Source organism: Lepisma saccharinum, chromosome 17 (genome assembly GCF_977018435.1).
Source record: "Lepisma saccharinum chromosome 17, izLepSacc3.1, whole genome shotgun sequence".
Lineage (NCBI taxonomy): Eukaryota > Metazoa > Arthropoda > Insecta > Zygentoma > Lepismatidae > Lepisma > Lepisma saccharinum.
The window spans coordinates 33250152-33274896 of NC_139245.1; the positions used below are offsets into that span (position 1 = coordinate 33250152).

General features: G+C 36.4%; 2 protein-coding genes across 2 annotated transcripts in view; one reads left to right on the plus strand and one right to left on the minus strand.

The window, feature by feature from the left end:
• LOC146001361 (putative gustatory receptor 28b) overlaps positions 1-3290 on the plus strand; it is a 28281-nt gene extending 24991 nt beyond the window's left edge. Inside the window, exon 5 of the mRNA XM_083138676.1 lies at positions 3034-3290. The gene's annotated coding sequence lies outside the window, so the exon portion shown is untranslated. The remainder of the gene's footprint in view (positions 1-3033) is intronic.
• Positions 1892-22835, minus strand: LOC146001362 (uncharacterized). Its single transcript, XM_083138677.1, has 5 exons — positions 22814-22835; positions 22180-22303; positions 19906-20064; positions 13828-14088; positions 1892-3190 (listed from the first exon to the last, which is right to left on the minus strand). The coding sequence occupies exons 1-4, from the start codon at positions 22833-22835 to the stop codon at positions 14079-14081; spliced, it is 315 nt and encodes a 104-aa protein (XP_082994803.1). The 3' UTR covers positions 1892-3190; positions 13828-14078.
• Between the last annotated feature and the right edge of the window lie 1910 nt (positions 22836-24745).

Below are 24745 nucleotides of genomic sequence, written 5' to 3' on the forward strand. Positions count from 1 at the left end.
TTTTAATTAATCTATAAATTTTGGATAGGGAAAATGATTCCCTTTGCCCCCACCAGGTTACGCATATGCTTACCTTCACACATAGTGAACAGAAATTTTGAATATTATACCTCAAAACATATTGTACTTCAGACTTTGTGCTAAATACATAAGTATTTTAAATAAGATTAATTTTTAATGCAAATGATTTTTTTATCACTCTGTCTCTGAACCGCCCATCCCAATGTTTCCATCAAGCATTAGTACCCACTCTCAGCTACCTGTATATAAAATTTGGGTGAAATTGAAGGGGGGACATTGCACGAAATTTGCTCTTGAAGTTAGTAATTTATTTTTCTAAAAAAATACATGAAACTATACATAAAATACATGATTATTGATACACTGATCAGAAACCTTATTTAAAGGAAAGCTTACACTATCCTGAGCAAAAGAAATCAAGCTTGAAGTTTCTACGGCAAACCTGAGAGAAGATACTATAATTTATAGCCTAATGCGTGTCATTCAAAGTGTATGTGGTGTACAGGGAGATTTTTAAAATCGCGTAATTTCTGAACCCCTTGACCAATCTAAAAAAAGTTGTCATTTTTGTAATTAGCATGAAAAGTTCTATAAGTATACTGAATTTCATCAAAATCGGAGATGGTGGGTGACATGGCCTGGATGATTTGACGTGGAACGACCCTGTTCTTTAAAATAATTCAAAGCACAAAAAATGTAATTTTGGCTTGTCGATACATAGTGTATTGTTACTGTACTTTTAAAACATTATTGAATACGATGAGTTGTTTCAGGATATCAGTCACTTCCGAATTGTCGAGAGCTAAAATCACTCTCATCTTCAGTGATTGAAATGGAGATAAGGATGACCTACGCTCTCAAAAGCTTGGACCTGACTGATATCCCGAGAGAACCTGTTTAACATTACTGTTAGAAAACTTCAAGAATTATTTCATTTTTGAGTGTTTTAACAATGTGAAAGTTGAAGCCAAGACAGTCAAAATATGACTCATGACTATTGAATGTGCACAGTTTCTTTCTCATACAAAATTTTGTTTAAAACACATTAATTTTGATTTAATTTTTGTTGTTGAGCGCCACTTTTCTGCCACTTTGGCTAATTGTGCAATGATGAACAAACACTCACAAAGAACACCAATGTCAAGGCCAGATTCGAACCCATGACCCTTGTTGTCATAGTGTGCTGTGCTAACCACTCTTCCACGCAGGTCAGCACACTCATTTAGCAAATGCTGCACATGATTACTTCCTACTATCCATCATGCATGGATCGATACAAAATTGTTGCCAATACCAATAAAATACCATTATTATACTGATGAGATAAAAAAAAAAGTGCATATGTTCCTTGAAATATGTTAATGGTTCATTAACCTTCTTGATTTAAGTAACTAAGCAACTGCAATGAGTTTTCATAAAAAAGAAACTGTGTATTTCGTTTGCACTACTTTTCCAAGTTGTTTATAAATAGGGCTCGGAAGTTGATGACCTATGACCTTACAAATGACCAAAAAATAATTTTCTCTTAAAGCTAGATTTTTCATAAATTGTGTTTCGTGTACAAGTACATCAGATTACATAATTATATAAATATATTTTATATATTGTTACTAATTTTATTTTAAAACTACAGATTAAAGATACAATAGTGGCCAGCAAAGGAACTGGCAAACATTTCAATGATCAATAATATTGTGCTTTTCCATTGACCGTATTTTCGATTAATAGCGAACTTGCTAAAGAGACCATGTTGGGGAATTTAAATATGCAAGTTATGCTAGCAGATGCATTTAAACTTCACGAAACAACATTCTCAAAAATGGAAAAAATACTAAAAATGACCCAAAGCCAAAAATAGGTCAAAAAAAAAATTGAAATAAAAACAATGTTTTCTACTTCTAACTGAAGGAAAACAGACTGATATCAGATTTAGTATAGTTTTCAAGGATCAGGAAAAAATATGATTTTTCATAAACTTCCAAGCCCTATTTATAGATATATCTTATTGATAATTTTACTAATACATTGGTATGTCTATATTGGCAAATTCCAATTAAAGTGCCTCATCCATAATTTGCATACTACTTCTTGAAAAAAAACAACACATTATTTAGTGGCACAGGAACCAAAGAGGAGGAGGGATCACAAATACCCGCAAATTCCCCCCCTCCCCCACCACTAATTGGACAGATGTGACATACTGCCATTCAGACAATCTAGTTCTATAGTAGCTAAACAAAATGCATCTTTGTCTACATTATTCTTCTACCAAAATAATTCAATCCACATTGTATTACATTGTACCAGTTAACTCACTTGATCTTGCTTTTCTAAACTTCTAAAAGAAGTGAAAGCTATATAAAAGTGGGTACAGATCGATGGAATAAGATAAATTTTAGTTCAAAAAAGTTAAAAAAATGGCAAGCTTTGTATAAGTGGGGCACACATTTCTAAAGAAGCAAGCCAATATATGTCTGCTTTATTCATTGATATTCACTTTCGATGTTTTTTAAAGGAAATTTTCAGGAACTAAATGCTTCCACTATAAAACATTTACAGTTTACTATACTAGTCACATTTCAGGAAATAAATTTAATTCTAAGCTTGTATGGCAGATAAAACACCAGGAAATCAGAGAACATTTTTAAATACTGAAAACTATTTGAATGTGGAATGTTCAAAATTAAAGATGTAAATACTCCTCTGCCTAATTCATGGATATGTTCATCCCAACATGATTCTACTGTTTTGGTGACATTGGTGTCATAAGAAATAAGCAGTTTTTTATGCTATTCTCCAAGAGTTGGAACTTATGTGTTGCTTATTCTAGCCTTTGCTAATAACAGACAAAAGCAGGGACTATGTAGTGTACCCCCTCAAAACAAAAACGTTCCACTGCCACTGTACATATGTATGTGTGTGTGTGTGTGTGATGTAACAATTTCAGCATTTGTAACAGAACCTGCTGCCTTCAATAACATGCTGTTAGCGTGGAATTTCTTGATGTCACAGGTTGATCTTCTGTTATTGGTTGTTCTTTTCACATCAGCTGTTCTTCTTCTTCACATCTACCAGAATGGAAGTCCTGGTTGAGGATGACAGAGCTGCACCTGCTTTCCACAATCGCTGACAAGCTCCGACATTCCAATCACCACTCCATTGCAAAAACCTGCAAATGCAAATATGGATTAATGAACAGATTCATAATTAGTGCATTTGTTTATTAAACTAATTATACGTACAAAGACATGCAAGTTTCTGTACTACAGATGTAGTGATATAGTTCTAGTACAATTTATTGATTCTGGTAAATGATAGTGTACTAATCCAACAAAAGGTTTCAAACTCACAGTCATGGGCATCACTAGTAATTTTTGTAGCAGAAGGGGGGGGGGGGGGCAGGCCATTATAAAACTTGAACAGTAGAAAAAATAATTATTATTATTATTACTATTATGTTTATTACAATAAAATAATAACTAAAAACTAAAAAGTGATTCCAAATTAATTATTATTATATCCCCTTGGAAAGATTTGTCTGAATATGCAGCTTTTATTCATGGATTGATTTGGTTCATTTTACTTCACATTTCTGCCATTGTTGGCTAATCACAAAGATGAGGTTTAGTGATGATATGATCAAATTGATGAAGGGACACTTACAAAGAACATCCATTGTGTACTGAAAGGCATAGTTATTCTATTTTGTTATTAAGTTCTACACACCTCATTCAAGTAAGAACATTAAAAGTAATGTAAAAGTTATTTTATTCAGTGCATGCTAAGTTGCGTGACATATCACATAGAACTCTCATTTGTAGAATTATGAAAGCTGTGAAACAAATATTCTTTGGTTTAAATGGTACAATATATACTGGTTCCTACACTTTACACTCAATTTATTCCCTTTAATTGATATTTTCCTTCATGTGTGAATCTTTGTCCAAAGAAGACATTACAGGGTGGAAACATTACATTTATATTGTATTATGATGTTTATACACGTAGTGTGTTATTTTACAATAAATTCTGCCTTGGTCACCTTTTTGAGTGTTTTATTCATTGTTCTGTTCAAATACTAAATTACTGAACTTTATTTCTCTTATTAACAATAAAAGAAACAAGCCTTCCGATTGTTTTGGATATTATGAACTACCGTTGTGAACTACTGTTCTACTTAATATGGTCTCTTTTTCACAAGTGAATTAATATTCAGGGGAGCTAGATCAAACTGAAATTCCATTTTTGTAATACTCACACTTTTTGAACTTCTTCCATGGTTGTTGCACATGGTATGTACAATTTTGGAAATTCTGCTTCCATCATTGCAACACCTTAAACTCAGAATATCTATAAAGTGTGACTTTCATTTAATTTTTGTTATTTGGATTCGCTTTTCTGCCACTTTTGGCTAGTTGCGATGATGAGGATGATGATGATATGATTTCATTTGAACTGGGCCACATGAATCTAACAGTTTTACTCAAAATGTGCATAAGCTCACATATAAGATAATCAGAATATTAAGATACATTTCTCCCCCCAAAAATACTGGTGCAAAATAAATATAAATTGTGAATTTTTGGATATTTCCACAATATTTATACTGAACGTAACTCCAACTGGCAGGTGGGAAACAGCGAATCAGTGATCAGTTGAATTTTCCTCGACTGAAATCGGGCATTTTTGAGTCACAAGGTACCGAACGTTGTTCGTGGGACAAAACAAATTAGCGTTGGGTACACCACATGTTGCCAAACGTACTGTAAAGAGAGTAAGTGTTTTCTCGGTCAGCACCAGAAATCAGCAGGTTCAACTGCACACGTGGTTCTGCGCGATGAAGCTTCCGGAAGGACCACCCACAGGTTGGAATGCAGGCGGATGCACAGTCATATAAAGACAACTGGTAAAAACAGAAGTATGCTTGGCAATGTTGCTTCGGGAGAACGATGTGACCCCTTCAGCTGTTACTTCACAACTGAGTCTGTCGACACTCATCGGGCCACATGCCCCCAAAAATGATTGGGGGACAGGATGCACCAGAAATAGCCATCAAGGTCAACTGCAAGTTGGAGTTGCGTTCAGTATAGACTCGTGAGACAGTGTCGCATGGCATTCTGCAAACTCCACGAGACTAACTGCACTCTGGAAAAGTATCTGCAAGTACCAGTATTGGAATTTGAACTAAATGGTCCAGTCCTAGTTATTAAACTTTGGTGAACTGGCCACAAGTACAACATGCAAATTGACCTAGAATGAAACAAAGTCCTTGGAAGCTACTGTTAGAACCAAAAGTGAATCTTGTGGACAGCAAGGTACATCTTACCTATGCAGACACCCTTAAAACTGATGTCCCACAGCAGGTTCATTTATATACAATAAATAATAATTACAACAATATTAACAATAAAAAACGGTTTCTTTTTGTAGGGAAGATAAGCCAGCAGTATCAAAATTCTCTCCTTACATAACACACACAAAGTAGCTATAGGAGGCATGATACGTGTGTGATATGTGTTCATACGAGTTGACACACCCAATTAGTTTGTATGCTCTACAGGAGGGATCAGTGATGACTAGAGATCGGATTTTAAAGGGAAGTACTTTTTTATTTTTCAACAAGGATCATGGAATAAATAACAACAGTGCTGATAATTATCTTCCAGCAACAACATTACATGGTTTTGACTTCCCTTTTTCCTCGTTTTCAGCCCACATTCGCTTTTTTTCCCTTTTTTAAAACATTTTCCTTTCTGGTCCCTTTTCAGCCTACATTCCTTTCTTCCCCCTTGTTAAAAAAATCTTCCTTGGTCCCTTTATTGACAAGTTATCAAATATTTTGTACAAATGTTTTATCCCTGAACAAAACATTCAACAATGGTCTATTTGGTGTAGTTTAGAGGAAAGAAAGAACAAGCACCTTCTACCTTCCCTTCATGTGTGTAGGGAGTATGTTACAGCGATTGTTCAAACAGTGCGATCTGGGCATACGCAGCAACAAACGCATTGTAAGCGGCACACCTGTTGGTTGAAAGCATACTTATCTGCTAGATTTAGACTTTTATTGTGAAGTGGGGTGTAAGGTGACCTTCCACGTAGTACACCCAACTGTCAACCTCACTTCCGCATTAGTACACCCTGGACTGCATTTTGCAGACGAACGAGGCTCTGGCGACTGGCACTATGGCCAGTATAATTTTGTGTGTCTTGTCCTGTTTTTTGTCCTTGTGTGTGCCGAGTGCCCCTTTACAGCCTCAGCTTTTAACGAGAGTCAGAAGATTTTAATATTTTAGTAACACGACACTGCAATTATGCTATTTTAGTTATGGACCCCATGTAATGTGATGGGTGCAAAATAGCGTAAGTACGCACCCAAAATTTTAAATTGAAATTCAAAATTTTATTGTGAAGTTTTTTTTAGAATAAACTGAACTTAACTGTGTGACAGTGATGACAGTATTGAGTGTCAGTGAAATGGCGAAGCCAGGTAGAAGTGGCAGCAAGCTATGGAATGTGGTAAGCTGTTGCAAGGAACATTTCATTGAAATGGATGGTAAGATTATTCGCTGTACTTCACCTTCAAAAAAAGGAATTGAAAAAGGAACTGTAGTTTATTTTTGCACTCCACTAAAAATATTATTTTAAATGAAAGCACAATATATACACCATTCATATAAAAAAAGGGATACATTAATATGAAATTTAATGTGTTCACTTTTATATATGAATGGTATATATTGCACTTTCATTGAAAATAGTACTTTTAGTGGAGTGCAAAAAAAAAACTAGTCCTTTCCTCTCTTTTTTTTTTGGCAACAATTTTCCCTTTTTTTGTTCATGAAAATTTTTCCCTTTAAAATCCAGTCTCTAGTGATGACACTCACTGCTTCCTAAGCAAGGGGAAGGTTTTGGTAAATATTTTACATAACCAAGAATTGCATCGAAATAAACTGCTTAAAGGAATTTTGTAAAAAAAAAATATGTGTGATTTAGCAGCGACACATAGTTTCTTCCATCCCAGTAACGTAATTGCATTCATAATCCTCACCTAATTGTTGCATTACTACATTGCATTGTGTGTGAAAGCATTTGTTATCCTGTATGTGTTATTACAAGAAATTTCTGAACATGAGAAAAGGAAATGAACATGAAGAAGTGAAGGAAAAAGAAAACAGGAAGGAAAAAGTGAATTTCACATGGAAAGAAGTGGAGGAAGCACTGAAAGTCAATAAAAAATCTAGAAATAATACTTCTGGTGAAGAGTTTTTGCTATCACAATGATTGATTGATTGATTTAGTTTCACTTTGCTTTTCTGCCTCTTTTGGCTAATCGTGAAGATGAGAATGAATAGTGGTAAGATTAGGTGGATGAAGGGATCACAAACATATAGGGACATCACGACATGAGCCTCACAAAGAATTATCCTGACTGTGAATCTACATACCAGAACCTAACTAGTCTGCAAAATGCAGTCCAGGGTGTACTACGTGGAAGGAAACATGAATTATTACATGCATTAATACATATAGGAAGTCTAATTATCTTGTTAAAGTACAGCTTCATTTTTCGTCTTTCTTAATTCCTAATATCCAACTTTACCTAAGTAGGGGGTCACATAAATAAAGGTTAAGAAAATGAAAAAAAAAAGGGTCAAGAACCAGTTAAGAATTCTGGATTTGTTATTTTAGTAGACACCCTGTATACATATAACACACTATGTATAACAGACAGAAATATTTATGCTCAAATTACCCTAGGATTTTTTTTAAAATACATAAATACTGGCAGTAAGTTAATTTGTATTAAATTAATTTTGTATAACAATAAAACATAACTGAATTATTGTATTTTCTACATCACTTCTCTCTCTACTTGTCGAGCAGAACAGTAGCTAGAGATTTCTGTATCTGGAGCAAGGAGAGATTTTGCCACCTATCCCTGGTTGGGACAAATATTTCTATGTTACAGTTACAGTGTTTAAATATTCACATGTAAAGAGTTTCCCTACCCTGTAAGGAAAGTATAACAAAACTGACATTAACTTCGTCCTAAGTGCGCGAGGCTCCTCTAAAACAAAGAAGTTTTTTTTTTAACTGCAGTAAAGCTCACGATAATGTTAACTTAATAGGGTGTTATAATTTTTCTTTGCTCCTTGCTCAGAGCTACGAAATACTGCTCTGATCTTGGCAGTGAGAATGAATGCTGAAATGGTAAAACAGAAGAAGGGACACACACGATGAAACAATTTTGCCTTGCTCAGAAATCAACACTACACTGCTATACAGGCAGGCTATCATGCATCTGAATGTAGAAATAATATTTTTATGGAAAACTGGCTCAACAAACATTATTATTATTTACAGCAACAAAACGCTTACAGTATTAAGATACGTTATATCCGAACCCTTCCCAATAGTTATCTACATATGTATATGTCCTTGGAGGTTGGTATTGCATATTCTGGACAATTTCCTGTTCACAGAAACTTATCGTGACAGAAATCATGGTTCACAATGGATCCAACAGTTATGCTAAATGCTACCCACTTTTATCATACGTTTGATTCTCTGTGAGGATGCATCTCAATTATCTGGATGTCCAACAGAATCGGTCTATCTGTGCATAAAGTGGAACACAAACTCATCACTAGATTCCAGATTTCAATGTAATGCCAAAGTACAAAATATGTACATAAATATGTAACAATAATTGATAAAATATGTATTATCAAAAAAGGATATGTAGCTAATTATGTAGTAACAAAGAATATGTAATATTTATAATAATCGAGTATTCAAGCAATTTCACGAATTCTGCTCGATATTTATTCTATTGGAACATATTCGCCATAATTTTAAGGACATAAGTTGTTCAAATTAAAATTTGTATCAAATTTATAAACTCAAAAAGCACAGCAACTGTATGTGTTTAAGAAATCAATTTTGTCATATATTAATTACTTTTCACATCACAAATTATTGTAGAATATGTAAGAGAGCTTTTTGTAACTTTCGAAAAAAATTGTACAAAAGAAAAAAAGTGTCTACAGAAAGAACAATTGAATGAAAATACATAGCTACTTTTGTACTTTTTGTACAAGGGAACATATTGTGTAACTCGCTACGTACAGGAAAGTAGCTTTCTTGTCCACTGATGCCAAGTTTCTAGGTGCTTTGCCTAAACCTAAAAGTGAAACGAAAATGTGTAATCAGAAAGGAGAGGGGAGAGAAACTCTAGCTTCTTTCGATTATTAACAGTTCCCATATTTTTTTCTTTCTTTTTCTTCAGCCTGTCTTTTGAGTTGGCAGTCAATTTTAGGTGACCGTAAGCACTATGAATCTCACTGATTACAAATATGACATCACTTGAGCTACACATTTTCTTCATCATGTTTCAGAGATCGAAAAAATAGGAAAAGGATCAAGATAAGGCAAAATTACCGAAAAATGTTCTTGTTTTAAAGTAAATTAGCAAATATGTAAAATATGTAATATCCTGAAAAAATATGTCAAAATATGTAACATAAAACTTATGCAAAATCATGTCAGTTATATAATTCGTTAACATTTTCCTGTTCAAGGTATGTATCTAGAAAGAAATAAAATATGTAATTACATACAAATCTGTGCTCTACTCATCACACAGTGAGGGAACACCAAATGTGATTTACCCACACACCCACACCTCAAATTTTTTCACAAACGGCCAATTTATAGTCATTTGGGCTCTATTTTGGATAAACCCCTCAACTCAAGTGTCTGCAGCCAAATTCAGCTACTACTAATGAAAGGAATGTGTTAACTGTAAACATAGCATATATTTAATATAATTTTGTGTGAAACTAGACAACCTATCTAGTGATTGTAGTTCCTAGATGAAATCAACCAAACTTGCTTGCATACCTGTAAATAGAAAACATGATACAACTGATGGTATCAAGTTACCACATGGTTAATTGTTCTCATACATGCTTAAATGCAAAAATAATTTTGAAAAACACTTTCAAGTGTATTTTTTGATTTATCTTATTTCGAGAAATTGCTGAACGTGTAAAAAGGAAATGAACATGAAGAAGTGAAGGATAAAGTGAATTTCAAATGGAAAGAAGTGGAGGAAGCACTGAAGAGAATGGAAAGAGGTAGAGCACCTGGAATAGATGAAGTGCCAGTGAAAATGATACTAGGTGCAGGAGTGATTGGTGTGCAGTGGCTGTACAGTGTGTTGAAAACAGTGTGGTAAGAGAGAAAAGTGCCAAGAGATTGGACAAAGGGACTAAAGTAGTTCCCATATTGAAGAAGGGGGACAGAAAGGAATGTAAAAACTACAGAGGAATAACACTAATGTGCCACCCAGCAAAGGTGTATGAGAAAATATTAGAGAAAAAATAAGGGAAGTAACAGAGCTGAACATGAGAGAGGAACAGTGCGTTTAGAAGAGACAGATCAATAGTAGACCTGATATTCACCATAAGGCAATTACAAGAAAGGCATCACAAGTATGGTTGACAGATTTGGTGTTTTAAGTCCACTTTATACAGAGTAAGGCTAATTGGGACTGGACCTACAGTTTAAAGTGGGATCTGAACCACTATGTGCCTCTATTGGGTATCGAACCCTGGACACCTTCATTACAAGAAATCAACACAACCACTGTGTCATCAGGGAGTATGGAAATGATTTGATTATTGCATTCCTAGATACAGAAAAGGCACATGATAGCATGGACAGAACAAGGATTTGGAAGGCTCTAAGAGAGAGAGGGGTTGAGGAAGAGATAGTGTGTCGAGTGGAGAGCACATACAAGGCCAACCAGAGCTGTGTGAAGACACCAGTGGGAAGAACGGAGTGGTTCAGTATAAGTAATGGACTAAAACAGGGAAGTGCTCTTTAGCGACTGCTCTTCATGATTACAGTGGATATAATTAACAAAGAGGTGAGGAAGAAGATGAAGGCCCTGTTGTTTACTGATGACTTAGTAATATGGGGAAACAGTGAAGGAGTAGTACAGAGACAGCTTGATGAGAAATGAGGAAATCAGAAGAGCAGGAATGAAATTCAGTGTAGAATAACAATAAGTAACAGAGCCAGAAATGTACCATGAATAAAGATGGACACAGAAGAGTTGAGGGTAGTGCAGTCAAATATGTACGAAGTATAATTGAGAGAAGTGGAAGAATAGATGAGGAGGTAAACAGAAGAGGAGAAATGGGTGCTGGAGTAAATTAACAGATTCAATGGTCGATCCACTGTTTCACTGTCTCAGTTGCAACACAAACTGGCCTCCCACTCCGGTGTTCATCACTGACATTTCATCTTCAAATCTTTCCACCCATTCACACACTCTCCCCTGACTTAAACAATTGTCTCTGTACTGAATATTCATTTTCCTGTAGATTTCAGAAGGTTTAACTCCCTCTGACCACAAAAAACTCATTGCTCTTCTACTGTGCAAGTCAACAGTGGAGCGGCCATGTTGTAGCAGCTACTGCGCAGGTGCATTCTGCTCGATCATCACATCATCTTTGTGGCATGTTGCTAAGTAACCATTTTGAGTCCCGTAATATAAATTTTCATTGTGCATAAATCTCCATGAAGTTTAGAATAAAATTCCTGTTATTTAATGACTTCCTCTCGTACATTTTTCAATTTGCTTACCTGATATTAAAAGTGATAAATTTTAGGTATTTTCATATTATTTGTAGTCCAAAAATTATAAAATAGACTAACTAATATGAAGACTTCATCATCAACCACTCAGCTTATAGTTATGGTTTTAACAGGGAAATTCACAAATTTTGCAAATTTCACATACATTACAATACAAAAACGTAATTTCCCATAGGAACCCATTGCCGTCCCATTATGAAATTTTGCACACAAATAGTCAATTGATGTCTTTAAAATGTATATGTTCTTAAAAAAAAATGAAAAGGTTGTTTTTGAGATATTCAAAATAACTTTTTTTTCTAGTTTTTGAAAAATTACACAGTCATATTGCATTTCAAATTAATGCTCATTAAGCTGAAGAGAATGACACAAATTCGAGCTCTCAAGGTCAGGGTTTCTTAACCTGGGGGTCGCAAGAGGTTTTCATGGGGGTCGCGAAAGGATTTGAAAAATATTAATGTAATTAGGGTTCTTATCCATTTTGATTTTTCATTAATAGCACAGAATTAAAATCACGACACTATAGTACACAATAACACAAGTCAACCGACAACACTGCAAAGCCCGTGTATTAGCTATGTTTGTGCACACAAAACTGGCAATGCAGACGGAAGGCTAAGCACCAATTCGTAATAGCTGTCCTGTGTTTGTTAATAAATCAACAATGGAGAAATGATTTCGTCGACAATTGGAAAGGGATTGGTTTCGTTTGGGATCCTTTGTTGTTCTTCGCAGTTGTATATGTGCTTACACACATAAACGCTTATTACAAACCAGAAGTTACATATGGGGGTCGCTGGCAAGTTTTTGATTTAAAGATTTCAAAATGTAACATTTTGGGATTTTTTATTTTTTTGAGTCAATATCTCAAAAACTAAGAGCCCAAAAAATTTGAAATTTGTCAGTTTTTGTCCTTTTGATAGGTGAAATGAATAAACAAAAAATGTTAAAAATCTGAATCCTAAAGGTTCAAAAATATTATTTTATTGGTTGATTTGACATTGAATGACCCTTAGACAACAAGCAGTGAAATTAATAGTTACTTTTAGTTTTTTTTTCATTTTTCAACAGTAGTGCAGGGAATCATGGTTTGCTAAAAAAAAAGTATGGAATAACATTTTAAATTTATTTATACATTTACTTTGAACAAATGTTTTCAAATTTTTTACTTTCAATTTTCTTTCCCTTCATTTTCACATATTTAAACATATGAGGTTTATTGTAATTTAGCAAAAATTAACTGAAGGTTAAGGTTTAGATGGGCATGAGTAAAAGAGAACAACCAACTTGCAGTACATGCACCTAACACGTTCTACGAGTTATAATGATAATCTAGTTACTTTCTAAAGAATGTGCACAACACAGTGGCATATTTTGAAAATTTGACCTGGTTGACAGAAACAATTATTTATTGTGTATATTTATTATACACCCATCTAGATGAATTATATGTAATAGAAATAAAACACTAATGCAGACATGCCAGTCAAACAAAAGCAGAAGTCTGACAACTTCGAATTTTCCAGCAATTTCTATATTTTTCATAAAATCTCCCATTTTTACCTAAAACTAGACCTATTTCCCTGCACAAAGGGAAATGTGCCTTCAGTTAGCAACACTGCCTCTGCCAAGCACAGAAAACAGGAAGGAACAAGCAGTGTTCTTCTGCCAAGGGTGGAAATGATGCCACAGGCCATGTGTTTATAAATAGCTACTTGCTTTGACTCCCTCACCCTCCTCTGTGTACAGTCATGGACACTCCAGGATTGTAACAATACCATTTGGTCTCAATGGAATCATTACCGGGCACAATTGTCCATGACTGTACAATATGGGAGGAAACCAGGTCGTCAGAAGGTTTCGATGGAGAACGATCAGTGGCATACATAAACCAGTCTTTAACTTCTTTAAATAATTTACTTAAATTCAGGTTTAGAAGCTTGTTTTAATTCAAACTCCAAACGGACACAAAAAAAGTTTGAATTATCCAAAATTCAAATTAACAAAAAATCACGTCATTAAAGATAGTTTCAAGGGGAAAAAACTTAAAACGTGGTAACATGGAGAATATGCCACTGGTAAAACAATGTATCATATTTCCTACATCAACTGTTAAATACAGGAATGCTTGTACATTACCTGGTGATGCAAACGTGATCCGTTTTAGAAATTAGAGATGACAGAAGTATCTGCTAGGATCCTTTGCCAATTCATCTCTGGCTGGGTCAGCATGGAAGTCAAATCTCTTCATCTTCCACCATTCCTCTCTTTACATTGTGTTCCCAATCATGTTCTCTTCTTACACTCCTCACTCCAATGCCATTTTGGTCTTCTCCCTTGGTCTCAAGACACTTTTTCCGGCTTCATCCTCTTCTTTCGTCCAAACCACCTCAATACCATCTAGAAGAAAAAATAACCAAAAATAATTACATGTTGAAAAATATATTTCATGGCACTGTTGATATTTCTAGATATTCCTACAATTCAAACTGAGGAAACGATTTACGAGGTGTGGCAATTAAATAACGAGACTGGAGTCATAACTGTGATGTATTGCAAGAAAGTTACAATTGACTGGTATCCCCTTCAATATACTCCCCTCCCCTATCAATACACCGCTGCATACGTGTCTTCCATTGTTCAAAGCAATGCTGTAGGTCATCAGATGTCACACTGTTCAACAACTCTGCCGTTTTTCGTTTCACCTCTTCCACGGAGTGAAAATGTGTTCCCTTCAATGCACTTTTCACTTTTGGGAAGAGATAAAAGTCACAGGGGGCCAGGTCTGGGGAATACGGAGGATGGTCGAGCACAGGAATGCGCTTGGCGGCTAAAAACTGCTTCACAGAAAGGGCATTATGGGCAGGCGCATTGTCCTGGTGGAGGATCCATGCATCGTTCTTCCACAAATCCGGTCTCTTCTTCCTTATTCTTTCCCTCAGTTTGCTTAGGACTTCTTTGTAGTAGGTCTGATTCGCCGTTTGACCCTGAGGCACCCATTCAGTCATGATGATACCCCTGATATCGAAAAAAACGATGAGCATTGCCTTCAGTTTCGACTTGCTCATTCGTGATTTTTTCATTCTTGGCGATGTGGGAGTCTTCCAGTGCATGGATTGATGCTTGGTTTCGGGATCATATTGGAAAATCCATGTTTCATCACATGTGATGACACGTGTTAGCAATTCTGGGTCTGCTTTGAGTCGTTCCATGATGTCACAGCAAATGGTCTTTCAATTGTCTTTTTGGTCCTGAGAGAGGTTTTTCGGAACAATTTTTGCATACACTTTTGTCATGTTTAAATTCTCATGCAAAATTTGTCTTACTGTCTCTTTGGTAATGTTCATCATGTCTGCAAGCATCCGGATGCTCAGACGTCTGTCTTTCCGCACAAGTTCATGAATTTTTTTTAACATTGTCGTCCTTTCTTGAACTCACAGGGTGGCCAGGACGTTCATCATCTTCAACCTCCTCCCTCCCTTCTGAAAATCGTTTGTGCCATTCGAACACTCGCGCACGTGACATAGCATTATCACCATACACCTCTTTTAACATTGCACAACATTCCGTCGGTGTTTTTTTTAATTTCACCAGAAATTTGATGTTAATGCGCTGCTCAACTTTATTGTCCACCATGATTCCGGCACTACTACAGAACACTGTCCTCTTCAAGCAAGCCTGCAAAGAAAAGAAAAGCTTTCAGAATCATGAAACAAACAGTGGGTGCGCATGAAGGTTCAATATCAACAACACATCAATAGCTACCTCCCCCCCCACTATCCTACGCGACAGGAGGTGCACAGTCTCGTTATTTAATTGCCGCACCTCGTATATGTGATACTCAGAAATAAAACAGTAGCCTTATATTGTATATATTTCAAACATTGCACATGTCTGTTCATACTGAAGAGCATGACACTATCTGCCTTTGATTTACATGAATTTTTTTAATGTTTTCCTAGAAAGAGGCACTACTACAATAGAAGTTAATGATGTTGCAAGCATACAGTGCAACCTAGATTACACGATTTCAAGGTCTGACAGCAAAGAAGCCACAATGTTGAAAAATGTACAATCTGGAATTTTTTTAAACACATTAACCATGTTTGACTGCCAAAGGTTCAGTCAACTTGAAGCTGACTTGCAGCCATGTCACGTCAAGGTAAAAGTCTTGCTTTAACCCTCCATCTGTCGCACCATATCTGAGAGATACATGCAACTAAAATTGTTTATTTTCTAGGAAACGATTAGGCATGTGGTTGGTTCTAAGTTTCTTAGCAGCAGCTTTCCTCTTTGTCTGAAAACAGATGACCACAGTCTCCGCCTGGTGTCGCTTCGTGTCTGGACTGGGCTTAGTAGTCAGTTTGTATTTGTGAGATACAGTGTGACCGATTTTGTTTGGGTTGATGGTAGCACATTCTGCTTGCAGAATTTACTGTTAATATCCAATAAAACGCTGAATTCATTCGTTCCATGCTCTGCAGCAGTGATGGTGAATGCAATTATATTTTTTGTTTTCTAATGAAATAAGTGAACTATACTGAACCCTCCAAATACCAATGTATATGGTTATATGGAGAAACAAATTCAAATTGATATTTGCCGACGTCTGTGGCACAGTGTAGTATAATGCCTGGGGTCCCAAGTTCGAATGGCAGCATGGGCATGAGTGTTCTTTTGTGTCATTTCATCCTCATCTTTGCAATTAGCCAAAAGTGGCAGAAAAGCAAAATGAAAGAAACCAAATCAATCAATCCATGAAATCGATATTCTTACTTATCTCCTTTCTGGAAACAGTAAGAAGATTTTATATTCCATCGGAACTAAATATTTATTTCCACAGTTTTTGCCTTTTCAGTTTGAAGGATAGTTTTTGCATTGGTGAGTTGCTTCTGCAGATATTGTCACTTTTAGTCTGAAAGCTTCCCAAGTGCAGTAGAACAACTAAGATAGTCTTAAGCCAGAAGTATGATTGACATATTTCTTTTCAAAAATATCTGACTCGCCAAACTCGTCGTGGGAGTGATAGGAATGTATAATAAAGGAAAGTGTAAAAATGGGTTACACGATATTTACTTAATGTTTCCCTGGGTGCATGCTATAAGCTTTGCTATCCCATAAGGAGTAGGGAGGATTCTACATAACACACACAGCATATAGCATAGCAGCAATGTAACAACTGCATAGCAGAGAAAAAGCTGGGCTCAGTAGCCAAATATGCACCACATGCTGAAACATATAAAATATACACAAAAAGTATATATTTCTGCACATTTTTGGACCACACAAGAAAAGGAAAGAAAATTCATTTATCCAGACCATTACAAATATTTGCATTTGCTTAGCCATGTCTGTGTTTGATTGATTGATTTGGTGTTTTAAGTCCACTTTGTGTACAGTGAGGCTAATCAGGACTGGACCTACAGTTTAAAGTAGGATCCGAACCACTATGTGCCTCCACCGGGTATCGAACCCGGGACCCCTTCCATGTCTGTGTTGAAAGGTGAAAATATTTAGTGAATAGGCCTACATCCCTACAAATCTCTACCAATCCATTAAATTCCCATGTTTGACATTTTAATGACAATTGCTTGTATAAATTATGTAAGGACAATACAATCTTTGACCTACTATCCGTAAACAAAACTGCCCTTTCTGCAAATGTCAGAAAAATAAATATTTATGTTAACATACAAATTTTCTTTCATCTAGCTGAGAAATGTAACTGTACACTCTCAAAATCGACAACCTGTTAAACTGAAATACACTAAATAAATACAAGAAAAATACCATATTTACTCATGTATAATGTGCACTTTTTTCCAAAATTTTTGCTCCCAAAAACTGTGGTGCGTACTATGCATGGAATAATTCAGACAGCCAACATGAATCCGTACAGGGTCATTCCATGATTTCGGACACTTGCATTGATTTTTCCAGCGGCGGCTCTTGATTTTTCAGATGCGTGCTACAGGTAGACGTTGTCCCCCCCCCCCCTTACACACACGCACACACACTCAGTTCGAACCGCTAGCGTACGCAGGGTTTTCTCCCCAGGGGTCTGGAATTGTAAAGGTCTGTATCACATAGCTGCTTTCTACGTACGGCCGGAATAAACTATAAAATATTTTGCAATCACCGATTTAAACCTTCATTTTAAAAGTTATTCAAAGACAAAAATAGTAATCGGAGATCATTTTAAGGGGTGTTTACATTTAACACTGATTTTTGTTTCAGAGTTCTTTGCTGCTTTCATCCAAAACTCAAAATTTGGAGATGGGATGTAGCCCCAAGCTCACGTACGCCACTGCTTGGAACAACAGAGCACAACTGATCCTTTACAATTACTGCTCCATATGTCAAAAATGTCTCATTCTGTAAAGCTATCCGCAAACTTTCTTCTTATACTGAGATGACAACACTTAACGTGCTGTGATTATGATTTGCTGTTTTAAGTCCACTTTATGCACAGGAAGGCTAATCGGGACTTGACCTACAGTTTAAAGTGGGATCCGAATCACTGTGCCATGTGCCTCCACCGGGTATCAAACCTGAGACCCCTTGATTACAAGGCGAGGACATTACCTCTATGCCATCGGGGATGCCTTACCGTGCTGTGAATCTGTGTAGCAAGCTAGCAGATGGATTTCCCGAGCTGATTTGCTCAGATCCTACCTCCCCCGTAGAACTGAGAGGCATTCGGCCAGATTCGTGCTATGAAGCCAATAGTCCGGTGTTCATTGTAGCTTAACAGCATGCGGAAAATACATAACGTGCTGCAAATTTTTGAGCCTCTTAACGTGAGAAGTTTAATTTCATTTCAGTGTTTTATTAAACTTCTTCAATCTATGAAATGTGTCCCTTTCTTTCTTTTCATTTAAATTGAGTAACGTGCTATAGCACGGTAGCACGTATTAAGCAGCTGCCACTGACGGACCTCTATCATGTTATATATCGTTGTAAAGCTTAAATCCTGAAGTTTCTGAATATTCCAACAGCATTCCATTCAAGATAATGACACTAATGTGAAATGCGGAAATGCTGTTGCCACTTTGGTGGCTGAACATGATAAGTGATCAACTTTCAATCTCATCACCAAAGTTCCAGCCTGGGCAAGGGTGTTCTTTGTAACTGTCCCTTCATGAATTTCTTCTAATCATCACTCATCCTCATCCTCATCATCGAGATTAGCCAAAAATAACAAAAATCCTGACACAAAATACATAGTTTCTGTTAATTTGCATAATATATTACTCGTTGTAGGTTTAAATTAGCTTGAGCTGATGTCTCGCTATCTAAAGTATTTGGTTGGAATTTATTTATTTATTTACCAGCCAATAAATACTTTTCTGGCATTTTGGTTTTTCACAGGGCCAACAAAAATGCCTTAACACTTTCACGAATCAAATTATCCTGAAAATTATGCAAAATCCAAAGTTTTTATGTGACTGCAGCAGCATTATGTTGACAAGGAGATTTTGTGATTGCATAAGAGATTTTAATATTCTGATGTAATTTTTTAATATTTTAAAGCAAAATTCTAGTAAATTGATGCAAATAATTGGGAGTGAAATAGTTGCACACTGAATATTTAAGCAATATTTTGAACAACTTTTGATTGTTAAACACTATTCAAGAACCGGTATTTAGTATGGGTATCTGCTTAAAGTGGTATTGGCTCAACCCTACTTTTTCTGAATGTAATGGCAAGGGAAACAAAGTCCCACCTTCGAATCATCTAACTTATTGCATCATCAGACATTAACCCCGTCTAGCTCGCTGCACTTTTTGACATTCGGATTCGGTGTAGTGCAGGTGTATTCCAGTGTCAGGGTGGTGCAAGGAAATGACGTTCAACCAAGGAGACAGAAAGCGGTGTTCAAGTTCAGAATATTCAACAAATGCCTCTCTGCTGTTTTCAACGTTCACTTGATTAGTTACCACTTACCACATGACCATACACCACACATAACACATACAGAAATCCCAGAAGGTAGTGCAAAGGGTGCAGACACCAAATACACTATTTGACTCCAAATCAACGAACTAGACACTTTGGTGAAGAGAGTCAGAAAGTGTAGCTAACACTAGACAGGGCTATTTTCAAATATTTTAGCTAGTTAAGCACATATTTCCACATTCAACACATTTTCTTCTAATTTGATTTTAACACCTATTCACCTAGAAACAAATTGGAAAGCGTCAACTATCACATACCTCCATGTCTTATTTTCAATAGACATCTGCCATATTTGAACATCCTGTAGGTGGCTAATGAAATTAACTGTTGATATAGATGATGCCAGACTGCAGAAGGACTCCATTCTTGTACAAATCACAGTTTCAGTTACTTCAGCTTCAGCCCCTTCATTCGGTCTACGCAAAACATAAATAATAATAATACACTTTTATTGAAGCAGGCATGTATTGAGTAACGCAAAAACCACAACTGTGCTACATTTACTTTTGAGATAAAAGCTTTAAATATTCAAGGTACTGGAAGAAACAGGGGTACCCTTGACCCTCTGTACCCCCTTGAGAATGTGAAATATTTTGCATGGTTTATGAAGATTTTGTTGTTCATGAATGTTTTCAGTTGATTTTAGCTGTAGGAAATGTGTTCTTGTTTAGTAAAGTATGTCTATTACCTTAGCGTGTTATTTTACCATGTAGCAGAACAGCCCGAAGGCTTTGCGCAAGTGAGTATAACACCCAAACGATTTTCCACAACAGCAGCTATCATTTTACGTAGTTAGGTTAGAATTGTTAGGTTTGATGCTGATAGTTATTTTCGACATGTTCTTTTGCTAATTTAGTGTGTATACAAACAGTTTTTACTAATAAAAAGCAGCGAAAATACCCTGAAATTGCAGGTTTTAACTTACGTGGGCTATTCTTTGCGATCAAATATCTCTGTTATTTGTGCTTTCCTAAAGCTGGAACCACTTTTATATTACGTAAAGCATTGAAATCTGTTGATTAAAAGAAAATTCGGTGTAATTCTCGAGGGGATACAGCCGCGGTGGCTCAGTCGGTAACGCGTCTGACTACCATGCTCAAGGTCCCGGGTTCGATCCCCGGCCGGTTCAAATCCGGGAACTTTTCTAACAGTGGAAGCGGCCCCGGCACCCACCCAGCGTCGAATAACATGGGTACCTGGGGGAAACCCTGGGGGGTAAAGGCGGTCAGGGGCGTGATGCTGATCACATCACCCCCAGTCACGACCAGATCAAGATAGTGTGGGGCGTTACCCCCACACCCCCTATACGCCTTCATGGCATGGTGCTATGCACAGGGGAACACTTTACCTTTTTTTAGACAGTGGGGATACAGCCCCGAAACAGATTTTACATTTGAATAAATGTTGTTACCAGTAAAATATGTACTCTTTATAAGGTTATATGAGTTAGCATAGGAATCTATCAACAAAAGGTAGTCAGAAACTTAATTTTAAGGACATAAGTTGTTCAAATTATTTTTTTTTAAATTTATAAACTCAAAAAAAAAAAAAGCACAGCAACGTGTACGTACATATTCAAGAAACCAATTTTGTCAACTATTAATTACTTATCACATCATAAATTATTGTACTTGTATAATACATAAATATGTAAGAAAGCTCTTTGTAACTTTCGAAACAAAATGTAAAAAGAAGAATGTACAGAAAGAACAATTGAATGAAAACACTTAGCTACTTTTGTACAAGGGAACATATTGTGCAACTCGCTACATGCAGGAAAGTAGCTTTCTTGTCCATCGATGCCAAGTTTCTAGGTGCTTTGCCTAAACCTAAGAGCGAAATGAAATTATATGACCAGAAGTGGGGGGGAGGGGGAAGGTATAATTTAACAATACAGGGAATTTATCCAATTTGTTTAAAATTTGGGATACTTACTAATTTGGGCCTCGTAATCACGAATCTGCACTTAAAATTTGGCGCTTATTTGGGGGCAGGTGAATCCGGCCAGTTTCTAACATGCCTTTAACAGTGACTCTATAGATATAGGCGGGGCCGCGATAGTGGTTGGGGGCCGTAGGTCAATTACCCCAGGGGCGGAGCCCGGAATCAGCTGGAAATTTGGAAATCGAGGGTGTGGAAATAAGAACTTAATTTAGATTATTTTGCTATTTCCACGTGTGAGCGCCAAATTTTGACTGCTGATTCGTGATTAGGGGGCCAAAATTAGTGAGTATGCCGAATTTCAAACAAAATGGAGAGATTCCCTGTATTGTAAAATCGCTCAGGGGGGAACTCCAGCATCTTTCAATAAATATCAGTTCCCCCTTTTTTAGTTTTCAGCCTGTCTGTCGACTTGACAGTCAATTTTAGGTGACCGTAACCACTAAACATCTCACTGGTTAGAATATATGACATCATACGAGCTACAAATTTTATTCATCATGTCTCAGATATTGGAAACGTAGGAAAAAATGGTAAGAATTTACAATATAAAGGAAGTCTCTAATTCACTTCATACTTCTTATACTTACTTCTTATGCACTCCTAGTGACGTATCTCGAGTTACAAGATGGGGGTCGCATGTTAAAATTGTACATTTACTTGTAGAAGTTATATAATGGATGTTGTCAATGTTACATTGTTGTAATATAGCAACTTAACTGTGAAAAAAGCAGTCTGTTTTATTTTTATTTTTGTTTAAAAAATTACTAACCATTGTTATAACTGTATCTTTAGTCAAAATGAAAATAAATGTCTGATGAAAGAAGCGTGTTCTCCTGAAACGTCACAAAGAAAAACTGTTTTCTTATGCTTGTAATAACCGTAAACTACAGGAAAATAAAAATAATACTTGTAGAAGTTGTAAAATAACGTTATTTACTGCGATAATTTTCCATGAAGAAACACGGGCACCATCTTCCATGTCAGAACAAATGACATTCAAATCCTTGCCCCCATCTACAGCGTTGCCACACTGTTCAGAGCATTGGTCATTGAAAGTGATTTAATTTAGGCGGGAGAGAAGATTATTAACGTGGGAAGTCGTTGAATAGTGACAAGTTTGTTAACCTGGTACACTTATTTCAGTGGAGTGTGGAGGAAGAAGGTTGCAGTCTCATTAACAAGTTAATGGATTTCGGTGTCTTGCCAAAAGAAGGCACTTACATGTGTCCTCGCGGGCACGCATTGAAATTGTATAAAAACTGTACGTCCCTCGATAAGTACTCATGGAAATCCCACAAACGGCAAGATGAAGATGACGATGTTGACCCTGAGAACCCCGAGGTAGAGGAACATGTGGAATGCGGGCTTTAATTACAGGTAAGTATGGCAACAGTGTTAACGTTGATTTCAGGAAAGTATACCGAAAATTAAAAAAAATTGGGTAACACTTTACTATACCGGAGACAGATTTCTTCAAATTTACAGGAGAAAGTACTTACGCAAATCATTTTCTGTAGCGTTGTTGATGTTCGGGAATGTAGTTTTGATCCATTTTAATGCGAATGCATGTGGTTTTCTACGAAAATCTATTTCCGACGCGCTATTGCTGCTGCCACCATTTGCTTTCTGCACGAGAGCACAATACGCTCTCGTATTGTAAGTATATGCTAAATTGAACGAAAGGAGTGCTAATGCAATCTAACCTAGTAGGCATACCTCGTCCCCATGATGGTTCGTGTGGCTATCGTGAATTTTTGGGCTAACGTCAATGGTTTTTGGGGCTACCTGTGGATGGGTTGTGGGTAATATAAGGAACAACGTAAGTACTCGTTAATGTAAGAAATATACATTATTTTCGTTAGAAATTCATTATTTCACCTAAAGAAATGTTTGGCAATGCAGAATAGTACGTTAGCAATGTAAAAAATTGCGAAATAAATCGTTGATAGGTGTCTCCGGTATAGTAAAGTAGTACTGTTTTCTGTTACATATTTTTACATATTTGCTAATTTACTTTACATAAAACAACATATTTCGGTAATTTTTTCGGAGCGAATTTACAATATAGAGAAAGTCTACCTAAATGTAAATAACATTAACAATAATATTTCATTGCAAGTTACATGTATGTGTTTCACCGATATATTGTGTGCCACGTAAAAGTAAAATCACAAGACAACAACGATGGGTTGCAACGAAAACACAATTTACTATACCAAATATGTTGTAAATAAAGAATGATCTGTAGATCAACAAAAACAAACATCGCTGTTTGATGATGTTGATGTAGTGCCTCCAGTAACGTTCACCGTTGGAGCAAAGTAAGGTAGCAAGATTGGTGCTAGCTACCTTCGGTCAACATGGGGCGCTTCCAGTAACGTCCAACGTTCGAGCAAGGTATAGATTAGTGTTGGTAGCATTTCCTGGATGCAGAGTTACGTAGCAAGGAATAACAGTTTCTATAACAATTTTCTTGCGACCCATGCTTTTCACATCACTGTATATAACATAAAGAGTTTAGAATAGAATACATCGCACTACATGGTATAACATTGTTGTCTGCTGTATGTTCATAGTTCTCTGCACTGTCGGCGATTAGGAGGGCATGGGGGCAGTCGCCCTCCACTTTTTGCCACTTTTACTCCCACACTATTTTAAACCGTATGTACCATAAGAAAATTCCTAATGAATTGGTGAATACTAATATATTTTCTAGTTTAACTACTGCTACTAATAATAACAATAAAAATAGTTTTACTTGTCCCGCGCCCTTAGTTTTGGAACCCAATCGCCGCCACTGGTTCTCTGGAATAATTGTAAAACATGTGCCGAAGCAAAGTCACAACCACAGACAGATTGTCATAATTCTGCCCGTCAAACAGAGATTCAAATTTCCAGAGTCGCCACATCTACACCGAGGGTCAAAAGTCACGATTGGATACTATTTACAGTGCAAAGAAGTATTATACGCAAGCGAAATTGACGTAAAATGTTATTGTATATTGAGAGCAATGTCTGTCCTCACATACGTTGTGTGGTAAAAATTCGTATATTTCCGATAAAAGTCAGTCAATCTCAATTCTATGTTTGGAGTCGGGTTTTCCGATGAATGTGTGACAACTGACTGACTGACTGATTGTAGTCCTCCGTAAA

Excerpts from the sequence above, each read along its gene's own strand:
- LOC146001362 (XM_083138677.1), bottom strand. The coding sequence starts at position 22,835 with ATGCGTGCCCGCGAGGACACAT. Across the intron at positions 22,304-22,813 it reads GCGTGCCCGCGAGGACACAT|TTGCTATATTACAACAATGT; the intron begins GTAAGTGCCTTC and ends TTCACAGTTAAG. Across the intron at positions 20,065-22,179 it reads TCACTAGGAGTGCATAAGAA|ACCGAATGAAGGGGCTGAAG; the intron begins GTAAGTATAAGA and ends TGTTTTGCGTAG.